We start from the raw sequence: 27,951 nt of genomic DNA, 5'->3' as shown, positions 1-27,951 counted from the left end.
TGGTATATCCAGTATCCTCGATTTTTGTCCCGGATATAAACTCTTCCCTTCTTTCCAAATTCAGACGTGTCTAAAAATGTAGAAAAAATAAGCACTTCCCGTGGAATTGGAAGTAAAGAAACCGTCAATCGCGGTCAAAGACTTTACCACGTACTGTACGTACATCCGAAAACATATACGCCGAAAAGTGCGTCTGTTTTTTTGTTCGAAATGGCAAATCTATTATTGGCATAATGCAAAGTCCACTCAAGCACCGCGATAAATGCTCACATAAAAAGGCAAGTTTTTTCCTTCATATTTGAGTCATACAATTAAGCTATAGACCACTTGACTGTTTCGCGGGGGCGAGAAGCAACAATAATGTCCACCGAGCTTCCTCATTTTGGTTTGTAGGCAATTTTGTCTGGTGAAGGTTTGGCCGAAAAGGACTTTTGATAACCCTACCTTTGTCTTTGTCAAGCTTACTACTTGTACTTCAAAGGAAATAGTTCGCTTACCGTATCGATCGTTAAATGAATGCGGATATTTGTTGGACGTGTGGACACCCCACCCGGATGTGTGTATTGAATGACCGTGACTTGTCCCAGTGAGTTCCCATTCGCCTTTTCACATGTAATTTTACGTGTAGAAACTCAGGGCCACATCGTACACGTTTGATCGTATGCATAGTGCATGCATCGTACATGTAGCATTGCCATTAGGCATTGTTTAGCGTTCGAACTACCTTACAAGTTACAGTACTCGCACTCGTTTACATTGGAATATATTTAATGGCATAGACATGAAGCCCCAAGTAATGACGATTTCTACCACTATTTTACACGAGGAACAACACAATGGAGAAATACCCACCAAATCTGCTAAACTAGATATATTACACGTGAAACAAGAGCCGGATGACATCAGCGAGACCGAATCGACTAGTCCGCGGGACGCGCCGGGGCCACGACACAGTCATCACCGTAAGAAAATGGTGAGTCAACTCCATTGTTCAATATGTATGTAGCATTTGCTTTGTTCGTGTTTGGTTTTAATCATTAGTATTTGTACTTTTTTCATTTATAAATCATAGTGCTGTGTTATTTTTGGTTTAAATTAGGCATATAGGTAGTATTATACATGCAGCTGTGTTGTTGGATGACTTCTAATAAAATATTTAATAATAGTTTTGTTCAGTTTGCAAATTGCTGTAATTGTAAAGTGCAAACATTTTGTAGGTCTAGTCAAGTCTCGATCTCTAGATCAGTATTTTGGAAGTTGATATAGGAAAAAATACAGGGTATGATTTGCTTTATATACACACACATGATGCTGGACTGTAGCCTATATATAGGCCTAGGCACTTTTAGGCAGGCTGGTACTACACTTTGTCCTAGCAGATCACAAACATGAAGACTTCATATGTTTATCATTATGACAATGTCTGTGGTCAAGTGTGGATCTCTATGATAAATTGTGATAATGACATTTATAATAATAACACATGTAACACTAATAATAATAACAATGATTTTAATTATAACACATATTATACTATTTATAATTATAATGATTATAATGATAATGAATATAGTTCTAATAATGAAATGAAAATAATTTACATTATTAGTATCATTAATGTCATTATTATCATGATCATTGTCATTAATATCAGTATTGATTTTATTATCATTATTATCATCATCATTAACATAGTAGTTGTGTCATTGTGCACCATCATCACTTCCTGGGGAGTATTCCTACCATAATAGTCACTGTGACAATTACTTTTGTTATCCTATCTGGGCCACATTGCACAAAACTTACCATTGATGATAACTTTGCCATCAATGGTTGCTACCATGGAAACCTTGATTTTGATTGGCTGTTGAGCCCTGTTACCATGGTAGTTTCCATTGATGACAAATGTAACATGGCCCAGGCCTGTATTTCCCTCCTGGATATGGAGTGGCAAATGTAGATAATATGCCTTGCCGAATGACATTCAAGCCGTGTCGGGTATCGAATCCATGCCCTTTGCATTTCAAGTCAATTGCTGAAACCATTCGACACACCTCTACTAGTATCACATCACACCTTTTGAAAGTGTGAGAACAAACCAACAACAAACAGAGAACAAATAAAGAAAAACCCCAGGAAAATGTTATTGGCTTCCTGCAATACTACAAATATAAATAAATTGATTAAATACAGCAAACTCAAATCAAAATGATGCAATTCAACCCCTTCATGTAGTATATACGAGTAAATGTACAGCGTACATATTGGTGACTTGTGTTGGCACTCCCAGCCCTCGAGCCGGAGGCGTTATTTTTTCTGCGGCACAGATTGGGGCTTTTTTTTCAAAAGGGGTCTTGATTTACAGACTAATAGTGGTCGTGTGCGTACTAGTAGTAGAGGTCTGTTTTTAATAGTGTTACATGTAATCCACTAGACCACTACCGAATGGAAAATCATTACATCAACAATTAAAATGCAATTGGAAATCTGAAGAGGAGGCAGCACGTCAATAAGGAGAACATCACAATAATTAGTCAATAAAACTTAATTAACTGTAACGAAGAGGAATCTTATCTAAACACATAGTTCGCGATGGATATTCAAACTTCTTCGCAGCGCTAATATGCGCTAGCGAACATGCCTAGTCTCACGTACGTGCAGACACTATTCAGAAGGGAAAGAACGTACTTCCCATGGGCTCAACACGCACCATGCCCCAATCGGTGCCGCAGAAAAAAATAACGCAGCCTGCGTGGCCAGGGACGGGGGGGGGGGGGGGGGGGGGGGGGGGGGGGGGGGCAGCATCCCAAACTGTGATCAGTGAGTCTGTAAATAATGTGACTTCATGTAAATCGACACTTTTTGACAGTGTCTGGTTTTAGATCATAAATAATTCTGGCTCCGCATAAGTGATAGGTCTAGTATTATTTTCTTCTGCAGGAGAGGGTACCAGTGTTTGTAATAACAAATACATGTACATGTATCGGAAATAATATACCATAAACAAACAAAAACAAAACAGTATATATGATAAAATGAAACGAACGTTTTTGAGGTGTGGAATGCAGGCGATGGGAAGTCTTTTAGCACAGACACTTATCTGACACTTTCCCTTCAAAACACAATTCCATAAACTCTTGAGATGAGCCTTTTATATCAGTCTCAGGACTGTGTCAAACAAGTAGAGCCAGTAGACCGTGCGTAGTCTCATGGCTCAGACACGACTGTTTCGCAATGGTTTGGGCCTGTACACTAGCACTAGGTTTGGGCAGGGACATGTCTCCGAAGTCCCTGGTTTGGGCAAACACAGCCCCCCCCCCCCCTCCCTCCCCTCCCTACCTACCCCCGCGTCATTAAAGATACCATGTTATCCTATATTTGGCTTACATTATCGTGATTTATGATACGCACTATTATTGGAGAAAGTGCAAAATGCTGGTATGTACATGTACACGTATATGGTGAACTGCATAAAACGCATGTTATAAAGAGGAAAATATCACTTTGTAAAACAAACCCTTTACTGGATTATGGCTCGCGCGAGACCTTGATTCGCGGACAATTTCATATCTATAAAGAACAACAAAATCGGTAAGATTTCGAAGATCTGAGATAACCAATAGAAATAGGTATCTAAATTTACCGATAGACGCATATTTCGTCGGAGTCAGGTGTGAAATTATGAACAGATTGGTAAATTTTGCTGTTTTCTTGCGTTTGGAATATTTTTGAACATACCGACAAGGGTCTAGGAATCTTCATATCGAGAATTCGAGATGAGATGTCATCTAAACTGTAAGTAAAGAACAATACCAACTGATTGGTGGATTTTGCCTTTCACATTACGCAATTACCTTTAATTTTTGATGGATTTTATCCCATGTTCGGAATATGCAAGAATTTTAAGAAAAAATAATCAATTTTGAAGTGCTCTTAAAACAATTAAAAAACGAAATATGTTTCACGTTAAGAATTTTGTCAATCATACATTGATCTAAATGTAATTATTGCAAATTTATTTGTATACAACTTGTGTATGAAACAAATCTATTCCGTCATCTAACTACTAAGAAAATTATGAAAATTTCTGTACAGAGCAAATTGGAGATGAGCTTGCAAGATACGTCACAGTGATGCCAATTTATTTTCCAATTTCCACTAATGACAACTTTAAACAAATCATAAATTTCCTTATATCTTTAATGGGATATTGCTCATACTTTCACTCATTTATTTCTCTCATTTTTCTGCTTTTATCGAAACCAACCAAATATCTGGTTGGGCTTCCCCATTTAATAATGTCTATATTCTTAAATAATACATCATGTCAAATGGGGGCACATGCTATATCTTATGCATACCCAGGGGCGGATTCAGTCGGCGGCGAGGAGGGGGCCCCAAAATATTTAGCGGCGACTATCAGGGGAAGGGGCCCGTCTTCTTCTTCTTTTTGTTTAAGGTAAAATTAACGTTACCCTCTTTTTTATCAAAATATTTGTTTGGCCAGGGGAGGGGAGGCTCTTCCCTTGATCCGCTATTATGTGCATACCAATGGGATATGTCCCTAAAACCACTGTTTCGTCATAAAGTTCGATTCTACCAGACAATAATTGAGTTGGGAAAAGGAAGCATGGTAACTGTGACGCGACCAATTACCAAGAAATGTAGTTTCATGTCGACGAATACGAACTTTCCCCGTCAATTCAATTCGCATGAAAAATTTGGTTTTTATATAATTATATAGTTTTTGAACGCCCCTCTTAATCATTCCTTCTAATCGGACAGTTTGAACAATGTACATTCATCTTTACTACCACCCCTTCCCCATAAAAAGTCCCAAGATCCGTACTTTTGTAGGCTTTGCAACTATCCGAGTAACCCATGTTTCTTTTTTTTCCCCCAGTAAACAATGCACTTGAAATATTTCATTGTGTAAAATACCCCTACAAGAGGTTTTTTTTTTAGTAAGGCTTATCGATGGTTGATAAAAAAAAAACTGGTGATTACTTTTGCTTCGATTCCAATCTCCAACACACGTGTATGTAAATAATATGTAAGTATTTATGAACATAGTCTTGCTGCGCAGACACTGATTGATTCAAATTCGTTCTCTTTTCTTTTTGTTTTTTCATGGATGGCGTCATGGCGAGATGATGGATAATACTTGTTCTATTAGTTATTTCACTAATTTTCCTTACCTTTCATGCAAATGCTCTGCTGTTTTCAACAGCTGGTTTAGAGTTTTTTTTAAATCTATACGGCTCGCCGCTGGCTGTAACTGTATTTTCGTTGATTCTCAATACACTTTGACACATTCACTTGTAGTTGTAAACTGGTATAATTTGCCCGTCAATTTCTTTCAAATTTCAAGGAGAATGGTAAACATTGACTTGACATGTAATATCCCCATGATCATACCGTCAAGAAAGACATTATACCAACTACAAGTATACGACTGGAAAGACTGTCACTGAATCCTTCGTTCATATTCAGTTTTACACGGTAAAAAGTCCCAAACAGTGACAAAACTGGTTTCCATCAGAGCCGTGTCAGACATTTATAGATAGGCCTATACAAAATTATGTACGTTCATAAAATATCAAATATGATTACACAAAAATAAACATGTAACACTGGTATATAATACGATTGTTCACGATTGTTCATTATTTTCATCCCAAATATTACGTAATACGCCATTGCTATGTTCGCATTTTTTCAAAAAGGCTTTTTAAATTGCTCAAGTTAACATTTGCGATCGTCATGAATCTCGTGATCGTGTTATAGTAATACCCCCCCCCCCGCAAAAAAAAAGAAGAGAAAATGAAAAATCATTGCCCTTAAAGCGTTCGTGTGAAGTAGGCTGTTATAACCTATATACGGGAGACCCTGTCACCTCTATAGCCGTTCATCATCTCCAATCACTGATAACGACTTCTTATCGACTGTTTTTCTCTGTAGAACAAACAAGACAACTTATTAGTGCCTCGGAGGAGGAACATTGGAACCATTTTCCTGGTAATTTTGCGATTCCATGATGGAGGGTCATTTTGTTTTAGTCTGTATATGTCTGTACTTGATTCCCATAAAGGCTATATTTATATACAACCCAAGTCAATTTCAAGTATAGCAGTTCCAAAGGTTAGGGATAAACGGAAAGAAATATGGACTTTCTGTAAAATTCCCATCATTCTTAGAAAGAAGTATTATACCCCTGCAATGTTTTGGGAATTGTCCTTTCTATTAAAAGATAAAGTTGAGTTCTGGTCAAGAGATTGCATTGTGAAAAAAACAGTGTGGAATCGATCGGGGAAAGTTGATCATCTAGCATGTATTGGTGTGTGCTGTATATAAGGTTCTGGAATCATCAAAATGATAAGAAATTTGGCCCTTTTGATAAAAGTAACAATCACTGTACAAATAAAGATGTATGGGACTACGCAAACAGGTGGCATAAGAATGAGGTCCTAATTTTGAAGCTGTGACGTGTCGTATTTAGAATATAAAGGCATTCGAAGAGCCACGCTTTTCAGGGAACATTACTGGATTGTTCACCTCTCCCCCAGAACTCAACCTTCGCTTATAAGCAATGTAATTTACCATCTGTCTCTTTATATGGATTGCGCAAACTGTTATACTAACTATCTACATGTATATGTGGAACAATGGTATATCGATGGGCCTTGAAGTATGAACATGTAATTGTAATCTAAAGTCCATTCCTCATAATCCTCAATTAATATCTATTGTAGGGTATACTGTACATGACTGTATGCATTGTTCAAACTTTTATTAAAAATATTATGTGGAACCGTTAAATCAGTCGAACTTTTAATATGAATGTGTAACATTAAATATTTTCCTCAGCGTCAACAACTATAAAAGAGCTTTAAAAAAGCAAATTTATAATCAACTGGGCGTTCGAGGGTATATTTTGAAAGGGGTATTTGCGTGTGCTTCTTTCGGATTCAGAAGTTTGGACTACGGCCCCAGGCATTACTCTGTGTTGAAGTATGAAACCTCCGCGTTTTATCAGTGCAAATCGGTCAATATTGATAGATCTTTATTAAGAAGCTGAATTGGATATGTATATTTAGGAAACAAAATACACATGACCTTCGATATGAAAGAAAATAGATTTGGTTCGTGCATGTCCGGTTTCTGTAGATTTCTTCTCCCCGTCCGGTCTGCCCAGACCCCCCCCCCCCCCCCCCCCCCCCCCCCCCCGCCTACTCTGTATAATTATCCTTACCCGAGAGAGTCACTGCTTTCAATTAGAATGAAAATACAAAATAACCCATGAAAATGAAAACAAGAGCTTGTGAATAAGTATTGTCTGCTCCGGCGGCGAAAAGTTACGTGTCACCCCATTCAATACAAACCACGTCTATAAAGATTTCAGTATATCTCATGATTGTATTTCAAAAGCCCTGCATATAATACAAAAACCTAGATCAGGGGGGTGTTTAACAATAAGATCGACTTTAAGTTTAACTTAACTATGGCAGGCTGGTTATTCCACTAGTTCCCTTAACCATTCCTGAGCATTGGTTTCTCAAGTGACTTACACATTGTGGTCTCAAATCTTCAGAATTTTCCATTTTTGATAGTTCATTGTTGAAGGAATAAATATTATCTACAGATCATAATTGAGATCCAATAGTGAGAACAACCAGTGGTATAAATGGCCTGCCATAGTTAAGTCCAACTTAAAGTCGATCTTAGTCTTTGTGAAACACTCCCCAGATAAAATATTTAGTAAAATAGCACTTTTGATGTATATTTACTTGGTAACGTTTGTCGTATGGGACACCAAAATAGTGACCAAATACATTGGACTCGTCAGTATATTCATTGTCCAAGACGAGCTTTGGTTTGCCATCAGCAAACTTTTTTTCTTCACACATCCGTTTGCTATATTTGGTTCAATCAATATTATAGAGGTGTGCCTCGTGAAATATTTGCAGCCCCCAAAATATGCTGCATGAAATTTAAAAAGATTCACCGCAAAACGTGACTTTGTCGTGAATCTTCACTCTCCTAGCTGCCCTTAAATTCTTGTTCTACAATTACATGTATGTACATAATCATCACAATGGAATACGATATGGCACAATACTCAGGGGCGGATCTAGGGGGGGGGGGTCGGCGGTTTAGCCCCCCCCCCCTCTCCCTTGGGCGGCCAAGTGAGAAAGAAAAAAAGAAGAAAAAACAGTAAAACGGCGCGATTTTTGGAAAATCATGGATCCGCCACTGATACCATGGTTTGCCTGCAAACAACCCTTGTCGGTCGTTGTGCGTAACGGTGTCTGCAAATAAGACTACAATACTGTTGACTATGAATTCGGCGTAAATATTCATAATTGAATGACACACGCCCTTAAGACTAAAACAACAACAACAACATGTCCTTTTCGCTCCTGACCCAGTCACAGATGGACCGGGGATTTATAAACATTGTGGTAAAGTGGGGGAGGAATGCGAGTTTGCGTACAGGGGTACAATAGGTAGGCGGAGACGATGCAAAACAATACGACGAGGTAATACGCGTAGCTTAAAGGGCAAGTCCACCCTGAAATTAAGTTAGTTTTAATAGGAGTAGAAAAATGAGAGAAACAAGTCAGTGAAAGTTTGAGCAAATTCCGATTAAAAATAAGGAAGTTAGGATTTTTGAAGAGGTGATCAATCAAACACAAATTGGCAACTCTATGACGTATCATGCGAGCTCAACTTCCATTTGCTCAGTACTAAAAAAATCTAAAATTTTCATTTTCCCTCAAGAAAAATTTCAACCATACATGCACCCTAAATATAATAATTGCAAATATGTTTCTATACTCCCCTGCAAGGAACAAATATATATTCCGTCATCAATAACGAAGAAAACACGATTTTATGGAATATTATGCACAAAGCAAATGAAGGAGAGCTCGTATAATAAGTCACAGAGTTGCCAATTTGTATTTGATTGATCACAACTTCAATAATTCATAACTTTCTTATTTTCATTCAGAATTTGCTCAAACTTTCACTCACCTGATTTTCTTATTATTCTGCCTCTATCGAAATAAACTTATTTTGGGGGTGGACTTTCCCTTTAATACTCGCAACTATACGGTTTGCTTGCAACTATAGTACTAGTTTGTAACTTTGTATATTACATTGACCTACATGTATGTACGCGTATATGTAAAAAAGAAAAAAAGAGAACGAAATAACAAAGGGCGAAATAAGCATAAACATGACCCCCTGATTCACATTTGTCAGTTTTACTCTATTTTAATCTGCAACTACATGTAAACGAAATCGCAAAGAGACTCTTCTAACAACGTGTATCTTCCTTGCGATATAGACCCCAGTTCATGTGTAAAACGACTGAAAAGTTTATTCATTTGATTTCTATATTCCCATTGCCATCAATGTGGAGTAGAAACCCGATCTGCATTCAAGTAACAAAACACGAATGGGGAAATCTGCTGAAAGAGAAATTCATATTTCAGAGGTGGCAACGCTCTTATTTATCGCTGTGTTATATTCGTGTAACCAGGCTCCTTTGTGTAACATAATTCTCACGGCAATAATGTGTGTTTTGGCTTTACTCCAGGTCCAGCTTGTCTTATATCACTAAATAATGTAGACTTCGTATTTCTGTACTTCGGCACTCAATACAAATAGAATCGAGGTAAATGTATTCATAATGGAGCATCCATTATTTACCTCAAATCTGCGCCTTGAATACAACTTTGTTACACCTGAATGCATCCGGTCTCGCTATTGGCTAAATGTCTCCATTCGTCTATTTTTGTATGAAAGGTCACCTTGCATTGTGTAGGTCACGGCAAGATACTGCTATGTTATTGTCTCGTTTCTTCGAAATTCGCCGGAAACCGCGTTCATGTAGGTGCTCTATGACGCATGCCCGGTGACCTGACATGACCCCGTGAGAGAATACAACCAACGGGGAACAAAGAATAACTTTGTAGTCTGTGATTGCAGACGTTGTCTAGTCGGATAATGCCTGAATACTGTTTCAACCGTGTTAAGACAGTATGAATGACGTAGCCCGAGTTATGGGTACAGGGGCTGGCGAGAAGGGGCTGGCGAGTGAGGGGGGGGGGGGGGGGTGCTAAAATTTTATAAGATTTTGATTCTTCACAATAACTTATTTAGTGGGGGGCACCTTCCCATGCTCAATTAAATGACTTGTATAATAATTAAATGTCATTAACTTTAAAGATAAACTTTAGTACTGGTAATGCGATTGCATTGTAAAAGAAAAGGTGTGGAAAGGATCAGAAACAGTTGATCATGTAGCATGTAAGTATTGGTGTGCACTGCAAGGTTCTGGAAAATCATAATAAATTTGACCGAGTCTTGGTAAAGTAACAAGCACTCACATAGAAAGCTATATATGGGACAACACACATGGTGTCGGGGCTAGTACTACCTTGATTTCCTTGTCTTTCTATGCTCATTACTCAGCCAGTATACATTTTCTTCCAAAATTGTTTGGCACATGTCATTTATTTGTAATGTTGAACATTCAGTGTAAGTTTCGTTTGATTCTGTGAGAATTTTTTTATATTTTTTTTACCAGTACTGGAGGTGATCTTTAAGCCTTAGGGCTGGGCATAAGCCCCAACTAAAATTAAAAAGTAAATTCCATTGATATTTTGTAAAGCTATCAATTTGTATTGGACCTTTGTGAGACGAGATAAAAGTTTAAAGACCTCAATTTGTCATTTCATTTATTTATCAGTTTGTTTGGTATTGTGTATCGAAATTATTTAGGAAGATTGTCCTGCTCATCGGCGCGATTAAGCAATATGATCCAAAATGGCAAAACACCGGGAGCTATCTAAAGCATGCCTCGGGATATGTGGTTTGGTGGGGGGGGGGGGGGGGGGGGACTTGATAGCAATATCCTGACGTCTGCGTTCATTTTTGTTTTGTTAGTTCACAGTATATGATTTTGGGTCCTAAGGTATGTTCACAATAGTCGCTGTCGCACCATGTATGAAGTTTTTGAAACGGTGACGTATACTTTACAATTTCTTACAATAGTGTACAAAGGACATGGGATACTTGCATCATCACTGTAAGTAACATAAAAACTTGCTCATATTTTTAAAAAAATGTGCACATTATATACATACAATGTGTATTTATTTATTTTATTAAACAAATCGTAATTCTATTTTAGTAAGGAATAAGGATACAAGCTGATTTAAATGCAGGGTGATATTTATACGAGCTCTGTAGAACGTGGGTATAGGTCGCGTGTATACTGTATCAATGTGCGTGTAACTGTAAGGCAGAGGGCTAGATTTCTAAAGAGAGGTATATAACATTTATTATGAGGTGTATTGGCGTTGGTGTCTCGTCCGAAATACTGAATATTGCATTCGAGAAAACTACATGACCAGCGTTTCCACAAGGTAACTTGCACATTTTGTAAGTCATTGGATCTTTCTCTTGGACACTTTGAGGTCGTACTAAACGTTTACAATGTGGTTTTATTTTATTCGCAGATCAGAAAATTAGACAAACTCCTTTGATCTGCTTCTATTGTTGTTGTTGTTCACTACAGTGTCGATGAGTATGGAAGCAGGAGACCGTCAAAAACATGGATATACGTCGCCGGATACGTCGTGTCGTAATTCGAATTGCCACACTACCTAAATAATTACGTCGTGTAGTAATTTGAATTGCCACACTACCTAAATAATTACGTCGTGTCGTAATTCGAATTGCTACACGACGTAATTCCGAATTACTGCCCAACGATTTAACGTCATGACGTTAAATGAATTAACTACACGACGTTAAATAATTAAGGTCGTGTAGCAATTCAAATTACTACACGACCTAAATAATTACGTAGTGTCGTAATTCGAATTAACACACGACCTAAATAATTACGCCGTGTTGTAATTAATTACTGCTCAACGATTTAACGTCGTGTAGTTAAATCATTTAACGTCGTGTAGTTAATTAATTTAACGTCGTGTAGTTAAATCAACCAATGAGGTCTTTCGTAATATATGCGATGCGAAGATCATATTTGCGCGCCAAAAATATGTATACGATGCGCGTTCGTGCGCGCTATAGTAGTGGCCGGTCTTCGCATCGCATATATCGTCGGCCTTATGCCAAAAGGGCCTTAACCCGATTTTGGGGGTTATTGAGTTATTAATATCACCTTGTAGATTTCATCATTCTCTTTAAAATGATGTGCTTCACTTGTTGAAATTCGATTTATTTATGAAGATAATTATGAATTTCAAAAGGGCCTTAACGCGTATCTCATCTTTTTCCTTACGCCAAAAGGGCCTTAACCTACACGGATGATCCATTTGCGTTAGGAGGGCCTTTCTGGCAAACCAAAGGTGTTGCGAAACAAGAAAATTTCCTTATGCCAAAAGGGCGCTAACTATGCGCGCGTACGCGCGCATAGTTACGCGCATAGTTACGCGTACGATAACGGCAGGTTAAGGCACTTTTGGCATAACGCCGCGTGGGTTACGCCCCTTTTGGCATAATGCCGAGTAGGTTACGGCCCTTCTGGCATAACATACGCTAACATACGCTACATTCAAGCCTTATGCCAAAAAGGCCCTAACATGTTTTTTGCACATAGCATGTACGATTCTGAATATTTTATAACAAATTTAACACATTTCATGTAAAACTTAATAACCTAACACATTTATCGAAATTGGCTTCAAAAGCAAAAAAACGACCACAAACTTTTGATTATTAGAGAGGCCAAAACCTTTAAACGCGATTATCTCGGAATGGCCAAAAGCAGTTAAGGCCCTTTTGGCATAAGGCCGACGATATTACGAACGGTCTCATTGGTTGATTTAACTACACGACGTTAAATGAATTAACTACACGACGTTAAATGATTTAACTACACGACGTTAAATCGTTGAGCAGTAATTAATTACAACACGACGTAATTATTTAGGTAGTGTAGCAATTCGAATTACTACACGACGTAATTATTTAGGTCGTGTAGTAATTTGAATTGCTACACGACCTTAATTATTTAACGTCGTGTAGTTAATTCATTTAACGTCATGACGTTAAATCGTTGGGCAGTAATTCGGAATTGCGTCGTGTAGCAATTCGAATTACGACACGACGTAATTATTTAGGTAGTGTGGCAATTCAAATTACTACACGACGTAATTATTTAGGTAGTGTGGCAATTCGAATTACGACACGACGTATATCCATGTTTTTGACGGTCTCCTGCTTCCATAGATGAGTTCGTTGATATACGGGAGGTAACATTTCCATCTAGGTCTCCAAAAGTATTAGGAATGTCATTTTTGTTCATTTTAATATAAGGATGATGATGATGATGATACTGATTTTGAAAAAATGGTGACGATAATAATGTTGTGTCTCCTTTTTAATGTATATATTGTGCAATTTTCACCACTGTACATACGAGATATAAGACTGCAAATTTGCAATTGATTGGAGGGCTTGCAATTATAGACCGGTTTACTAATTTTACGATGAATTTTTCCCGGGGACCTAGTGTTGAGTTATTCCTGTTATTAATGAATGAACCTCAATACTCGTAATCCAGTCTGCATATATTACTTGTTGCTATGTCGGGCAAGCTTTTGGGTAGTCAAGAACGACTTTTGTATACAATTTGAATATGTTAGTAAACCGATATATTGATTTGGATTAATCGCAACTCTTTATAATTATATAAGACGGGGCCCAGGTATCAACAAGTATTGTTCGCAGCTGGTTACATGAAGAGATTCATGATAATGATGGTGGTGGAGAACGATAATGATGATGATGATGATAGTGAAGATCGTGATGGCAATGATGATGATTGTGGTGGTGACTCACAGACTAGTACAGTCATGTAGTGCCATAATAATTGATTGAAAAAGAAAACTTTCAAAGGCGCAAACTCCCTACTATCTTGACCAATCACAAAACTACAACTATCATGACATATTTTGTGTATCTAGAATGCGGGGGTGGGCTTATACAATGTCAATACTTGGAAATGAGGAAATCGATGCATAATTTCTTTGATAGTTTCTAGTTTTTCATAGATTTTGGGTATATATATATTCGGATGAGTCAGTATGCTTATGACTATGAGGAAATACCAAACGGAAGCGAACAATACATTGTAAGTTGTATTGCCGGAAATTTGCAAGTGGACCGTAATTCCCCCTTCCATCATATTGTTTTAAGATATTATTTTTTTTACATTGTTCTTTGACTATGATTATTCTACTTGATTCAATATGTCATTATTAGCGTGTATTATTCTGATTCGCGTAATGATCCCCCCCCCCCTCCACTAATTTTTTTTCTTGGGGGGGGGGGTGTCTTTAGAAGGCCTACTGGCTTAAACTAAAGTATGATTTTCAAATGCTCCGACGTATAACCCAGGCTTAATTTCGTCAACCAAAAAAAAATATGTTAGGGTTAGGGAAAGAGGTAGGTTTAGGGTTAGGGAAGAGGTTAGGGTTAGGGAAGAGGCCAAGAGGGAACCGGGTAAAGGGGAGAGTGGGATTGGAGAAAGGTGTGGGATGTAGAGATAGGGAGAAGGAGAAGGGGAAAGAGGGGGGAGGGAAGAGAAAGAGCATGGACCTACGTACATATAGGTCCAGAGAGAGAGAGAGAGAGAGAGGGAGTGTCGGTTTGTATTTGTGCATGGGCGTTTGAGTGAGTGTGTTTGTCAGGAGAAAGTGGAAACGGGGAGGGGTGTTGTTGTTTTGTTTTTACAGTCATATAAATTACGCATTAGCCACATCCGGGTTCGTGACCGTACCACTGGGATAAAAATTTGCTCTTTGAGGTCATATCTCTTCCTGTACCAGCCAATCATGTTTCACCTAGTCTTCATTCTCAGACCCATGTCAGGGACTAAACTGTGAGACTACGCACAGTTTGCAGACTACTTGATCCACAGCAACTGTATTACTCGACTTCGACGGGACTATACCAACACAGTCAGAGACTGGCAGATTTAGGCTAGGCTCAAGGCTTTGTGGAGTTGTGGTTTTGTTAAAAATGTAATGGTTATGGTTATTCTAATACTCGACTGCTATGAGAAAGTGTGTGTATGCCTGCTGTACAGCGTGACTGTATGTAAGCAACCAGTGAACCGACGGCTTTAAGCTCTCTTCGAGGGACTGGGTATAATTTTACTCAGGATGAACCCCTTACCAACGGGCACTAGCACGTCCACTTGGTTTCGAACCCGGGACCCTCCCAGGTAAGAGACTACTGCTCTACCACTGAGTCATTTCGCCTTCGGAAGTCTCAAACAGCCTGTCTTTGCAGACTATGTTTCACTTCAAGTCGGGTACTCACTTTACACGTATTAAAGCCCTACATGTACATGTATCACATCGTGTGTTTTGGGTTCCTGTAGAGCAGGCCATGGCGACTACTTATTAATTTCCCATTTTACATTTAATTTGTGGAAACATTAATTGTGTGTTATCTTAAACGGAATCATCTTACCTTACCTATTATCTCGCTCCTATACGTTCAGACGAGGAATTCTGGTACGATGTTACCTTTCAAGGCGAAGTTGTTTGTGTGAACGCCGTACGGCCTAATTTACTGCAAAACTGGAGATCGACACACCTGAGACAATCCATGGACACACTGTGTGAACATCTTTTTTTTCCTACGTCCATTGTACGTTTCTTAACGAGTTTCTGCAGACCAAGCTCATTGTGAAGTGTATACCTCCAACTATATGGCGAGCATAATGAGTATCTTTATGTTAGAAGGATTGTTTTCTTCTTGCGTAAAAGGAACACATTTGTGTTGCAAAACAGAGATCGACATACCGTGTAGACAAAGAACTTTTTTATCCACGTCCTTCACACGTTTCTATACGAGTTTATTCATAACGAGATCATTGTCAGTCAAGTGTGTATTATTATGTATGCCCCTACAGCTACATGACATGGCGACTATATTTTTCTTCCTATTATTTTATTGGCGATGAGAACGAATTATATTTTCTGATGCTTTTAAGAGCATGGACCCATGTTAAGAAAATGGAGAAGCTAGTGGAAAAGAGTGAGAGAGATGGGGAGGGGGGTCGGGGATGACGGAGAATATTGCCGGGTCCGCACACGAATACAAATTTAATTGGTGCCCCCTTAATTTATTTTTCTCTTGTTAATAAAATACTATACGTAAAGTATGCAGTATGGCAGTTTATTACAGTCATGATGTACTGTTTACCTTTAACCTACTGTTATTAGGAGACAAAGATTGTGTTTGAGTGGGTGTTAATACATTGTTTCCCTGTTTTTCGTACCGTATTTCTTTTATGGAAAACTGATGTTCGTTATGCTGTTTACAGTGGTGTATGCTGAAATGAAAGACGGCAAGGATATGGCTCCACAGTATTATTGCTGAACTAAAAACGATGCCAAAAAGGGGAGTAAAGAAAGAAAAACAGCTGTATTAAAAGCAGACGAAAACGAAAGTATCTTGAAAAAACTGACGCGTCGACATTTCCGTAAAATTAATACGTCGACATGTGCCAATGGGTGTGTCAATTTACCTGAGTATACATATACATTGCCTGAACTATTATGATAGTCAGAAACAATGGTTTGACCATGACAATGACATGGATTATTTTGTTCGATGACATAACTGTCAAATAACGCAAGGAATTTCTTGATTATACATTGTGAATGAAAGAAAGCTAAAGTGAACATTATAATTGATGTATACCTGAGCCCTTTAATAATTACATGTATATAGCAGTGCATTTGCCATACTTGCATCTGGCAAGTCCAAAACTCATGATCATTATATACGGACATTGATTATAGTGACATTACTCAGTCACACCGCCAAACCAGTCTGCGAGCACAGACTCTGATTTGACAGAGGCGTGAAGAGGGTGCACATTGTGCGTGACTGCATCCGATGACCGGGGTAATAATATTTGTAATGATAGCTACGGTTTTTCGTATTAAGCGCCATATAAATCCAGATTATTAGTATAGATAAATAATGATCCATGCTATAATAGTTGACAAGTTGATATTTAAAAGTTTCCCATATAAGTTCCAATCGGTTCCCTCTTCTGCTTCCTCTGTGAAATCCTCTTCGGACATGTCGGAAGCCGGTGGAGAATTGATAAATGTCCCTTTGCTGTCTAGTTGACACGTTTAGCATAAGGGACCGTTTCACAAAACCTTTTTTTCAATGACAAAATGACAAAAATCAGTGAAAATTATGTTGACAACCAATCAGAAGCAAGGATTTCAGTAGCTTATAACAAAAACTGTCGTTTGTCACTGATAACAAGTTTGGTGAAACGCACCAAGGTGTTAACTATTATAATACATGACATTGTTTGTGAGTGCATCAGTGCATATGCACAGTATAGGGTAATGAACGAGACTTGGCGAGTTCATTGTCCGTCTCATTGTGACTTAACCATGCAAGTGCAGTGCATTATTATCACCAATGCACGAGCTAACCACGTATTACTTGTTTTATAAGATTAACGTTCGTTATCACCAAAATGCACTCCCCGTGCTTATGGTTACAATAGGGACTTTTAGATTTGCGTGGACTGATGCGTGTGACGTCCATTGAAGGCAGTGCATTACAAGGACGTCGATCGTAGCGTAGACCTATTGTCTTCGTGCGAATCTAAAAGTCCCTAATAACAAAAATGCACATACACCTGATCCATCATTCCATTTCGAGGCTTCTCATTGACTACATTCTTAAACCCATTTTATAATTTTTTTCTCTCTCTTTGGGCTTTTATTTTTGTGTGTGAGACAGATGGAGAAATGGATGAATGTCAATGACGGGAACGGGGTCGCGATGAAGCATCTGTCAACACGTAACCATGACAACGCAGACTCCAGGAGATCGTCGAAATCACCATCGAAATCACCGTCTTCTCCTCTTCCTATTATGTCACACGTTCCCGCAGGTGAGAGCACATTATATAATTATGAATGATGATATTACGCATTAGTTAACCCAGTCCCATGGTAGTTCAGGTTTTTTTTAGAGGTCTAAATAAATCAGTTTTCCCCTCCTCAAAACGGCAACAACGATTTGTGTTTTCCACTCTTCTATAGATTAAAAGAAATATATATATATATATATATATATAAGTATAAATATGTATTAATGGGGTTGTAGCATCATGACGAGACTATGCGTCTTTCCCGAGGCCTACTCGGGGAGAACTCGGGGAGAAATCGGGTATAGTACGACGCGACCGCAGTAGGCCTGCGTACTCGCGTCCGTGCAACATACGCGAAACCAAAGTGTGAGGAGAACTTCGGTCTGTTTCGCGAACGCTAGTGCGCGCTGACCCAGTTAATCAAGTCCATTAGTTTACGTGTAGTTGTCCAAAAGAAGACGTGGATGTCGCCAACCAGTATTTCCCATTCTACAGCCCCTTTAAACGAAATAGTGAGAATGAAAATACGATTATAAATTCCACTCTGCATTGTCAGGTTAGGATTTAGGATTTTATTATTATTGTATTAAATCGGGTCTTATTTACTCAGGGTATCTACATGTACATCAGTATTAATACTACCGGTTCTCTTCCTGTGTGCCCTGCATTATTACCCCAGCAATTGCCACGTAGCTATATTCTCCCCTGGGTGGATAGTGGCAAATGTGGTTCGATGTCTTGCAAAAAGACGTTAGTGTGGGACTGGGATTCAACCCCCCCCCCCCCCACCCCACCCCCCCCCCCACCCAACCTTTCGATTGAGAGGGAGTGAATGATGTTAGTGTCAGGCGGGGATTCGAATCCTAAACCCTATATATAGCATCGAAAGGAAGTGAACGAACTTAACTATATCGTGACATCTCCACTCATTTATCCCGTTATACTTTATACATTGGACCATACATTATAAGTCATTGACATGATCAAACCGGAACAAACATTGTGGTAAAAAAAAAAATCTTACATAAAACGGGGAATGTCCCTCTTTTATTGTGTTTATCCATGCATGAGTATGTATGCATTGATGATAGTGGCTATAAAATCGTGCAAGGCCAATTTCGTGACACAAAAAGGTACCTCGATATTTGTTTCTATTTTGTTTTCTTTTAAAGTTTAAAGGCTTTGGCCCATATTCCGCTAGAATTTAAAAGGGGCTTTTTTCTAGGTTTCTATTGTTGAAGGTAGGAATGTGATAAGTGTCGGAATTTTATCAGGGAACAATAGATGTCGCTGGGGCACATAATAGAACCGAAAAAGGCTTGGTCGGCCGAAAGATGCTCTGACTCTCTGTGGACCTGAGAAAAGTGAACAAGTCACAGAGAGAGGGATAGGGAGAGAAAGAAAGAGGGAGAGAGGGGCGGGCGGGAGAATCATGAACAGAAGACCCCCCCCCCCCCGGTACAAGTGTCCCTAACTGTCTAGATCAGAACTACGCCACTGACATAGATCCAGTCGTCGCACATTTTTATCTGTGTTTTATATTATAGGCGTGATGCCAAAATAATATATTAAACAACTTTGCATGAGATTAGAAATTATTCGAACAAGTCAACATTCTATACCCTAGTTCCTATTCTGCCTCTGTTTGTATATGGGTGTTTTATTGGTTGTTTCAATATTTGTCTTTTAATGTTTTATGTATTGTGTTTGATTGCTCAATCAATCATGCTCCAGATCCTGTAACCTAAAGCCCGCAATTTGTTGTAATCAGTTGTATCTGCTTTACACGGCACGTAGATTGATTGAAACATGTTTGATCTACCACGTGGAGGGGGCGTCCATACGAGTTTTTTTTTTTGGTTTTTTTTCATGTAAGGAACTACATTTACTCTCCTTAAAGTAGATATTCATTGATTTTAAAAACTAACTTTATTTTCATTATTGCAAAGTTGAAACTTTGATTCGACAACGTTATCAAAATTCAATGCTTAGAAACATTCGAAGTAATGATTATTATAAATTACAAAACGCATAGCACCTGAAGAGCTCTCCGAACGCTGCTGAGATGTGTGAGTCTGTGAGATCACAGTATGGACATGACTTGCACAAGCAAACGGTGTCCCGTGACATCTCACACATTTTCCGTGCCTGTGTTTTCATCTTCTCTTGAGTTCTTTCTCTTACTTCATTACCGTCAGGCTAAATGTATAATCTATTGCCTCACTCTAAACCCCGCGCATGGTTTTATTTTGATGACAAATGCAGCGATGCAAAAATTAAGGAATCTGTCGCTTGTAAACAAAATAAGACGCCATTGTTTATTCAGCTGCACACATCGGGGTATGTTCGGCGTTTCTAGAGGGAAAAAATGCCGTCCTTAATATCATTCCGGAGTTTTTTCAATTTGAAAGTCTGGTTTCTTAATTTGATTGTTAATTAACCCCTATCCTGTGTATTTACAAGCAAAAGATTTTAGTTGTCAGAATCGGATCATATCCCCTTTTGAATGGTTTGACATGCCATTACATTTATATACACTAGACTCATTATAATTTGAAGAAACAATAGCCTTGCAATTATGTTAATTCCCTATGGGATGTCGTCTGCTTGGGCAGTGTTGGTCCATATAGTGACGTCATTCAAACATCGTTATTTTTCCGGCGAATCTCTCGTATATCCCAGCTGCTATGGAGATGGTTGTATTTGTATTTTTATAAATCACCCGATATGTAGTTGACCTAAAACTTGTACGATGGCCATCTGTTAGTTTAATTACCAGTTTCTAGTGATACATTAATTGACATATTTGTGATCTTCTTTGAATTTCACCTTTAAATAGGTCTTTGCTGTCCATACGAAGATTATGTATTGCCGGGAAATGCAATGCATTATCGCACACTGCAATTTCGACACAGTTTAAGGGGCAGCATGGGGGAGTACAATAAAAGGTGTTCTCAAAATGTGTTAGGGGCACAATAAGCTTTGGGGCGGAGGGGCGAGGGGAATCGTAGGGCAATCGCCAAGCCCGTCTAGTAACGCTGCTCCCGACAGCGATATGATTGTTCAACGTATACCGTTCTTTATACATTCCAGAATAAAGTCTCGTATGGACCCATCTTCATGAATACTATTCAGCATCAAAGCTGGTAACGTGTATGTATGTATTTATAGACACACCCTGAGTCCCTGACATTCCCTTACATTTTGGTGTGAGACAATTTAAATTATAATTTCAATTTATTTATGTTTCCAACAAAACATTACAAATCAATCATACAAATTTCCATCAAAAATGTGGAAATACATATTGGAAACAGAGGGGTCCACTAAAAAGCAATGCTTGTACAAATGTGAACATTTCAAATGATACTTAGGAAGAATGAGTAGTTAAAGACACGGCATGGACACATTCAAACAATCTATTACACAAATCCGACCACGTTCGACTCGTTTGCTTTATGTAGGCAGATTATTGACTTATTTGTATTTCATAGTACGATATCATTTAGTTGAGGTGACATAACAATACAATAATATCTCAAAGTTTGTCTCTTATCCTTACAAAAGATCAAGAAAGAGATTGAACACTATTATTATTATTATTATAGTTTGATTTCTTCTTTTTTGCCCACAGACTATTTAAAGTGCAGTTGCATAGTTTCCCAAAATACCTGTAAAATGATACTACTGTAGAATCCACAATCCAGAGACAATTTAAGTTTGAATAGTATGATGGTTATCCGTAAACACTTGGAATATTGAGCAAAAGTCTCAATTTCTCATGGAAGCAACCAATTACCATTACTCATCCGTAATATTGCTTTTGATGGCGGTGTATGGATATGGCCGTACTCATTTATGATGGTCGTACGACAGAAACTCCGGCGATTATTCCTCCGCAGTCATGATCCTACACTAAACGAATTCCTAACTTTAATTCTGGATCAAATACTCTCCCTTAAAGTTATAGAGCATATCTGGTCATGCGATTGCATTGTGAAAGAAACGTTGTGGAATCGATCAGAAAAGGTTGATCATCTAGCATATAAGTATTGGTGTGTACTGCAAGGTTCTGGAATCATCAAAATGATAAGAAATTTGGCCCAGTCTTGGTAAAGTTACACACACTGTACACAGAAAGATGTATATGGAACTACTCGATAAATTATTATATCTATCCGGACTGGATAGATAATAATTTACCAAATATATCGATTAGTAGGGGGTTTCCCGGCAAAATTTGTATCATCACGACTAGTCAAAACATATTCTTTCACATGATTGGTAATAAGAGCTTCCCTTTCATTTTTTTTTGAGAGGGGCGTTTCCAAAACTGGTCTATACCTTTAGCCTAACCCCAGACTTATCTAAAATTCAATTGCAAGCCTAACACTAAGCCTTTGTCGTTGACAGAGGGTTGTTATTCAACATATGCCCCCGCGGTAATTTCCTGCAGCAGAATTGTTATCTTCAATTCAGGGTCCCGTTGCATAAAACTTACCACTGAATCTACAATACCATTAATGGCAAAGTTACCATCAATGCTAAGTTTTATGCAACGGGGCCCAGGACCAAATATATAAACCTTATACCCATACCCCAAAACCTATATCTTTTACAAATTGAAGCCTGGAAGAAAATGTAGCTAAACCTTTTATACAATTGGAGTGTACCTTCATGATCATTGAATTTTTGGAGACGTGGGATTGTTAATATAATTACGTTTCTCCAGGAATAACTTATCGGCACTTGTGCTTATCATCAGTTTATCGGTTAACCGGATGGTTTGCTATCTCTATTTTCACGCATGTTTTTCACCTGACTACTATTTAATAAATTTTGTAAACTCATGAGTTTACTTTAATAATCTGAATTTAGATTCACGTGTTCCTCGCGATGTGTACCTACATTGAGTGTTTTGAAAGCAAAGGTTGTGTGTACTGATTAAAGTCTACTTTCTTTGCATTATCTTTCTCAGATCCTCGGAAATGGGCGGCATTGCACGTCGGAAGGTGGCTGGAGGCGGTATCAGCGAAATATGCCTTGCAAGTGAACAAGACAGACTTTGTCATGAATGGGCGCGCGCTGTGTCTTATGAAGCGGGAAGGCTTCTTGGACCGAGTACCCGAGAACGGTGCGATCCTATTCGAAGATTTCCGAAGGAGGCTTCGGCAGTACCTCACAGCGTGTCGGCAAAGGGTGCGGACAACTTACGCAACTCAAGGGAATATATCACTGCCGGGTAGAGTACCTCACTTTCCAACGCCCGCCGGTTCGGGAGCACCTCAAATGCCGAATTCGTCTCTGGTTCAACCCAGTGCGGCATCTCCGTGGATTGCGCCGTTTTCGGCTCTAAGGAGGCAACCTGGGACTGACCGCAAACCAGCAGGAGTTCTAGGGGTACCTCCCGCGTTGCACACTGCACAACCACCCCAAGGACTGCAAGCGTTTTTGCACACGGCACCGTTTGGCCTTAGCAATACTCCGTTGGTCCATGGGCCATCTTCCCTTTCGAATACTCAAGGTATTCGTCAATCATCCTCAAGAAATGATCCCACCTTTCTGCCACCGTCGCAAGCGGGTCCATCCACGAGTACGTCTGCACTCGTCACCGCTATAAACGGCCAGTATTACGCAGCTGCATCCCATATGGTCGGAGCATCATCATTGCATCCAAGTCTTCCTGCACCGGGCCAACCGTCAACCGCGGCAAATACAGTACAACCATGCCCTTTGCACTCGGCACCATCAACTCTGCACCCGGCACCATCAACTCTGCAAACGACCCTGCCGACCTCGTTTACAACCACTGCTCCACGCACGGTGACAACGCATGTTGCGCCTACCCAGAGTGCATCCGTTTCTACATCATGCTCAGTACACAGTTCGTCCCCTGCTCCCGACCCTCATTCCTCACCGTATCCCTATTTGGGTGGCCAGTGTCAGCTTCACCCGTCACCTTACTACAAATTCGTTCCTATTTACAGAACAATGCGAGTTGTCGGGCAATTTCAACCAATCCCGTACGGGTATCCGCGCACGTTACCTCCAGCAACGCTGCCAACCACCCCATCAGAATTTTCAAGCCAATCACAGCCGGGCAGAATAGCATCCCCGACTGTGACGTTACAAGCCATCGACCAATCACAAGCTCTAGATTTGTCAACATCAAATAACAAAAGTACTACTAGACCCCCTAGTGCAGATCAGCATGTGCCCTCCACCAACGACCGAAAGCGAATGAAAACCAAACCCCTATAAAGACACATTTTCAATAAAATAAACACTGTTATACAGTGATATTATATTACAAATGGCACAAAATCAGAACTGGATAATAGGTTCAAGAATATTGATCAATTTTGTCTAATTATTATTTATCGTAAATGCAATCTTTTCCCTATGTAAACATCAGCTGCAGAAGTGAGCCCACCTTTTCAAAATGTTTTTTATGCATATTTCAAAATGTTTTTATGCATATTATTAATACATTGATATAATCAATTTCCAATATGTTTTTTAAACTTTGCTTTTTCCAATTTGCTTATGTATACCGGTACCCAAAGGTTTACCTCTTTTCAACTTATCTTGATCTTTTGTCAATGTTTTGACCCCGGCAGTACTTGTCAATATTAATCACCAAAGTTTGCATTCAAATAGAACTCTGTATCAGCCAATCATGTTCAAGATTGGAGTGTTTTAACCAATAGCATATCAGGATCAAGACATCACATCATGACGTGGCAGTTTCTGATTGGTTAATACATGATATGACCGATGAGAATGACAGTTTGATAGACCGTACCCTCTTTGAGCTCATATTGGTTTTTTTTTTTAATTGACAGTGTGACAAATTGCCATCATTATGATTTCAGTATTCTAGAATTTCTAGGAATCGTTCTGTCTCACACTTGCTTTCTCTCTCTCTCTCTCTGTATATTTATCTCACTGTCTCTTCATCTCTCTCTCTCTCTCTCTCTCTCTATCTATCTATGTTTAATGCATGTACAAGTGAAAGTACATTGTGTCTCTGTTTCGGACCTCCTTGCCTGACCTTAATTTTTCAAATAATGTGTAATGAACAATTAAAACGGGTGTATATATTTAAAAAAAAAAAAAAAAACGTACATAACCATAGGACCTCTTGCATTCTCTCTTATAATGCAAATTTTCAAATAATTAGAAAAACAGTACATTGCATGGTTTATTGAATCATTTAGTTATATAGACCGACCAATATCTGTGCTGGAATAGGAACACATCCATGTGATTTAACCGATTCAGAAGTAATTTTATGCACAAAATAATTTTTCAAAACACCACATGCTTCTTCCGAAGTGGTCATTGTTAAGAAATGCATGTCTACCTCTTTGTTAGGAAAATACAGGGAAAAGTATATTATACCTCATCATTTCAATTATTTACATGCTTACTAGAAAAAACAAATCAACAGTTAGAGATTTTGTTACTGAACAAACTTTTAATTTTGTTGTTGTTTCACATTTCTTCAGTTGGTAAGGTTTTAGTATTTTCGGGTTTTTGTTTATCTTGCTTTGGACAAATTTGTTGGTTCAGTGTTCCTTTTTTCTCTCTCTTTGTTTATGCGTAACGGGGTGTGGCATAGATTTATACAAGCATGCCAGTGGTTATTATGACTACATCAAACATTATTTAGTAACTGTTGAAATACAAATCCCAGTACACTGTACCGCATTATTGCAGTTGAATGGGGATTGGGGAGAACAGATAATTATAAAGCAGTTCTCGTACATGTTTAAATCTTCTCAACCGGAAGAATCGTTTATGTAGAAATTTGAATAAATTACAACTTACATTTCAATTGAAATCATGAATGCAGGATTCTTGCTCGTAAAAACATTTTGATAACAGATATGCTAAGGTCTGCTTTCTTTTATATGTGAAACATTCTTTATAGAATTAGGATTCCTACGAAATGTTAGATCCATTCATTGCTTCTTCAAGGAAAGGAGAAAAAAAATCCCCTAATTTGAGTTGAATTGATCAATGTCAGTAGTCACGAAAATATCCCATATTTTAATGATGTTTACATTTTTGAAATCTATCACAACTTCTCGACTTTTTTAAATGCATAATTAAATCTTGCCATTACAATTTTATACGGTGGTGATATATACACGGCAATTGAAACATTTATTTCTCTAGAATATAATGAAGTTCTTATATAGATTTAGTTGAGGGTCAGTTTTTTCTAAAGTATGCATGGTCTATGACTTCTGTTCTTTCAAAATCATTATTATTATGTAAAGTGGTAAGAGAATTAATATAGTCATAATAAGACTTTGAATAGCAATTGCACTTCTATGCCTAACGTATCTTTCTACGATCATTTTCATGTGTTAAAAAGATATGTAGTCCTTTTCTTGGTGACAAAACATGTCAAATATCGGATTCTAGAAAATCCAAACCAAAATATATTGTGCCTATTTTTGTTTTTCCAAGTATACTTCTTACCAGTAATGCCCAGTAGACTACGAGCTTGGTCTTCAAAGGTAAATATAAAGATTAATTGGAAATATAATATAAAGATGGGATTGATGTTTCTTTGGTTAAACAAAATTTATAGGATCAGTTACGCGGGTTTCTCAATTTTCTGTGTAGAAATATGTAGTTTGGGGTCGATATTTTCAAAGATTATTTTGATATATACATGTACATGATGTAATTATATACATCTCAAGATTATTATTGAATATGAATTATCTGTATGTGTTTTACAGCTTCGCTTTCAAATGAATAAATTTATATTTCATTTTACATGCATTATCTTGTTTTTAGTTGTGTACACTTGATATATTGCCTTTCTTCTAATAATCATATGCTGTCAAAATTAATACCTCATTCATATGTAGTCACGTCAATATCGAGAACCTACGTACTGTTTCTTTATTACGTCTCCTAGTCCAAGGGTGTTAATAGAAAGAAAGATACGCAAAAAAACTTGAGGCAACGAAAAACAGTTATAGGGATAGAAAGAGAGTGTGAGGGGAAGTACAGAGAGAGAGAGAGAGAGAGAGAGAGAGAGAGAGAGAGAGAGAGAGGAAGGAAGAGAGAAAGAAAAAGAAAGAGCACTAGGCCTAAAATAAAAACGTGTTGCATTGCCCTTTGCGACCGACCCAAAAATCTGAAAATCTACGGTCGGCGTTTTAAAAAGTTTTTTTTTTTTTTACCGTTTTTTAGATTTTGTTATATTAATGAATACAAAAATATGTATTTTGTTTGTTTAAATGGGAAATAAATGCATAAAATCAAATTATTCACAAATTCTCACCCGTCTTTTGCACTAGTTTTAAAATCCTAGTATACGAGTGTAAGTAGACCCCGGCCTCTTGTACGTGTTTATAGTTTAATACCATACACTGCACCAGCTAAAAAACTGAGAAATATCAGCCAAAAGAGGGCGGGAAAAAAATTTTTAAAAAAATCTTTTCCGACCGACCGACCCATGTTCTGGCACCTAAAGGGCAATGCAACAGGTTTTTATTTTAGGCCCTATAGGAGATATTCATGCTAAAAAGGGAATCAGCCCCCCCCCCCCCCCTTCCCTCCTTGCTATCTCTCTCTCTCTCTCTCTCTCTTCTTCTTCTTCTTTCTTTCTCATTCATATTTAGTCATGTCAATTATATATATAGAGAACCTACTGTTCATTTTCATCTCCTAGTCCTAGTGATTTGATAGAAAGATAGGTATCCAAAAGAACTAGAGGCAAATAAAAAGCAGTTAGATATAGGGAAAGAAAGAAAGTGTAAAGGGGTAGTCGGAGAGAGAGCAAGGCAGAAAGAGAGGGGAGCGGGAAAAGAGCCTCATAGACGAGAGATCCGTGCTAGAAAGGGAATGAGTTGAAACAAGAGTACATGAACGTACAGAGGGAGAGAGAGAGAGAGGAAAGAAGAGAGAAAGAAAGAGCTCAATAAAAGGAGATATTCATGCTAAAAAGGGAATCAGCC

At 38.3% G+C, this 27,951-nt stretch overlaps 1 protein-coding gene across 2 annotated transcripts; it reads left to right on the top strand.

Annotated features, from left to right (window-relative positions):
* The first annotated feature begins 160 nt into the window (after positions 1–160).
* LOC764183 (mucin-5AC) lies at positions 161–26,761 on the top strand. Of its 2 annotated transcripts, none has more exons than XM_030989578.1 (3): positions 161–973; positions 17,833–17,986; positions 22,944–26,761. In XM_030989578.1, the coding sequence occupies exons 1-3, from the start codon at positions 782–784 to the stop codon at positions 24,224–24,226; spliced, it is 1,629 nt and encodes a 542-aa protein (XP_030845438.1). In that variant the 5' UTR covers positions 161–781; the 3' UTR covers positions 24,227–26,761. The 2 variants fall into 2 exon arrangements, with proteins under 2 accessions (XP_030845438.1, XP_030845440.1); XM_030989580.1 differs by lacking the exon at positions 161–973 and adding an exon at positions 10,978–11,098.
* The last annotated feature ends 1,190 nt before the right edge of the window (positions 26,762–27,951 follow it).

Source organism: Strongylocentrotus purpuratus, unplaced genomic scaffold (genome assembly GCF_000002235.5).
Source record: "Strongylocentrotus purpuratus isolate Spur 01 unplaced genomic scaffold, Spur_5.0 spur5_scaffold_18, whole genome shotgun sequence".
Classification (NCBI taxonomy): domain Eukaryota; kingdom Metazoa; phylum Echinodermata; class Echinoidea; order Camarodonta; family Strongylocentrotidae; genus Strongylocentrotus; species Strongylocentrotus purpuratus.
This window is presented reverse-complemented; position numbering and strand designations above follow the sequence as displayed.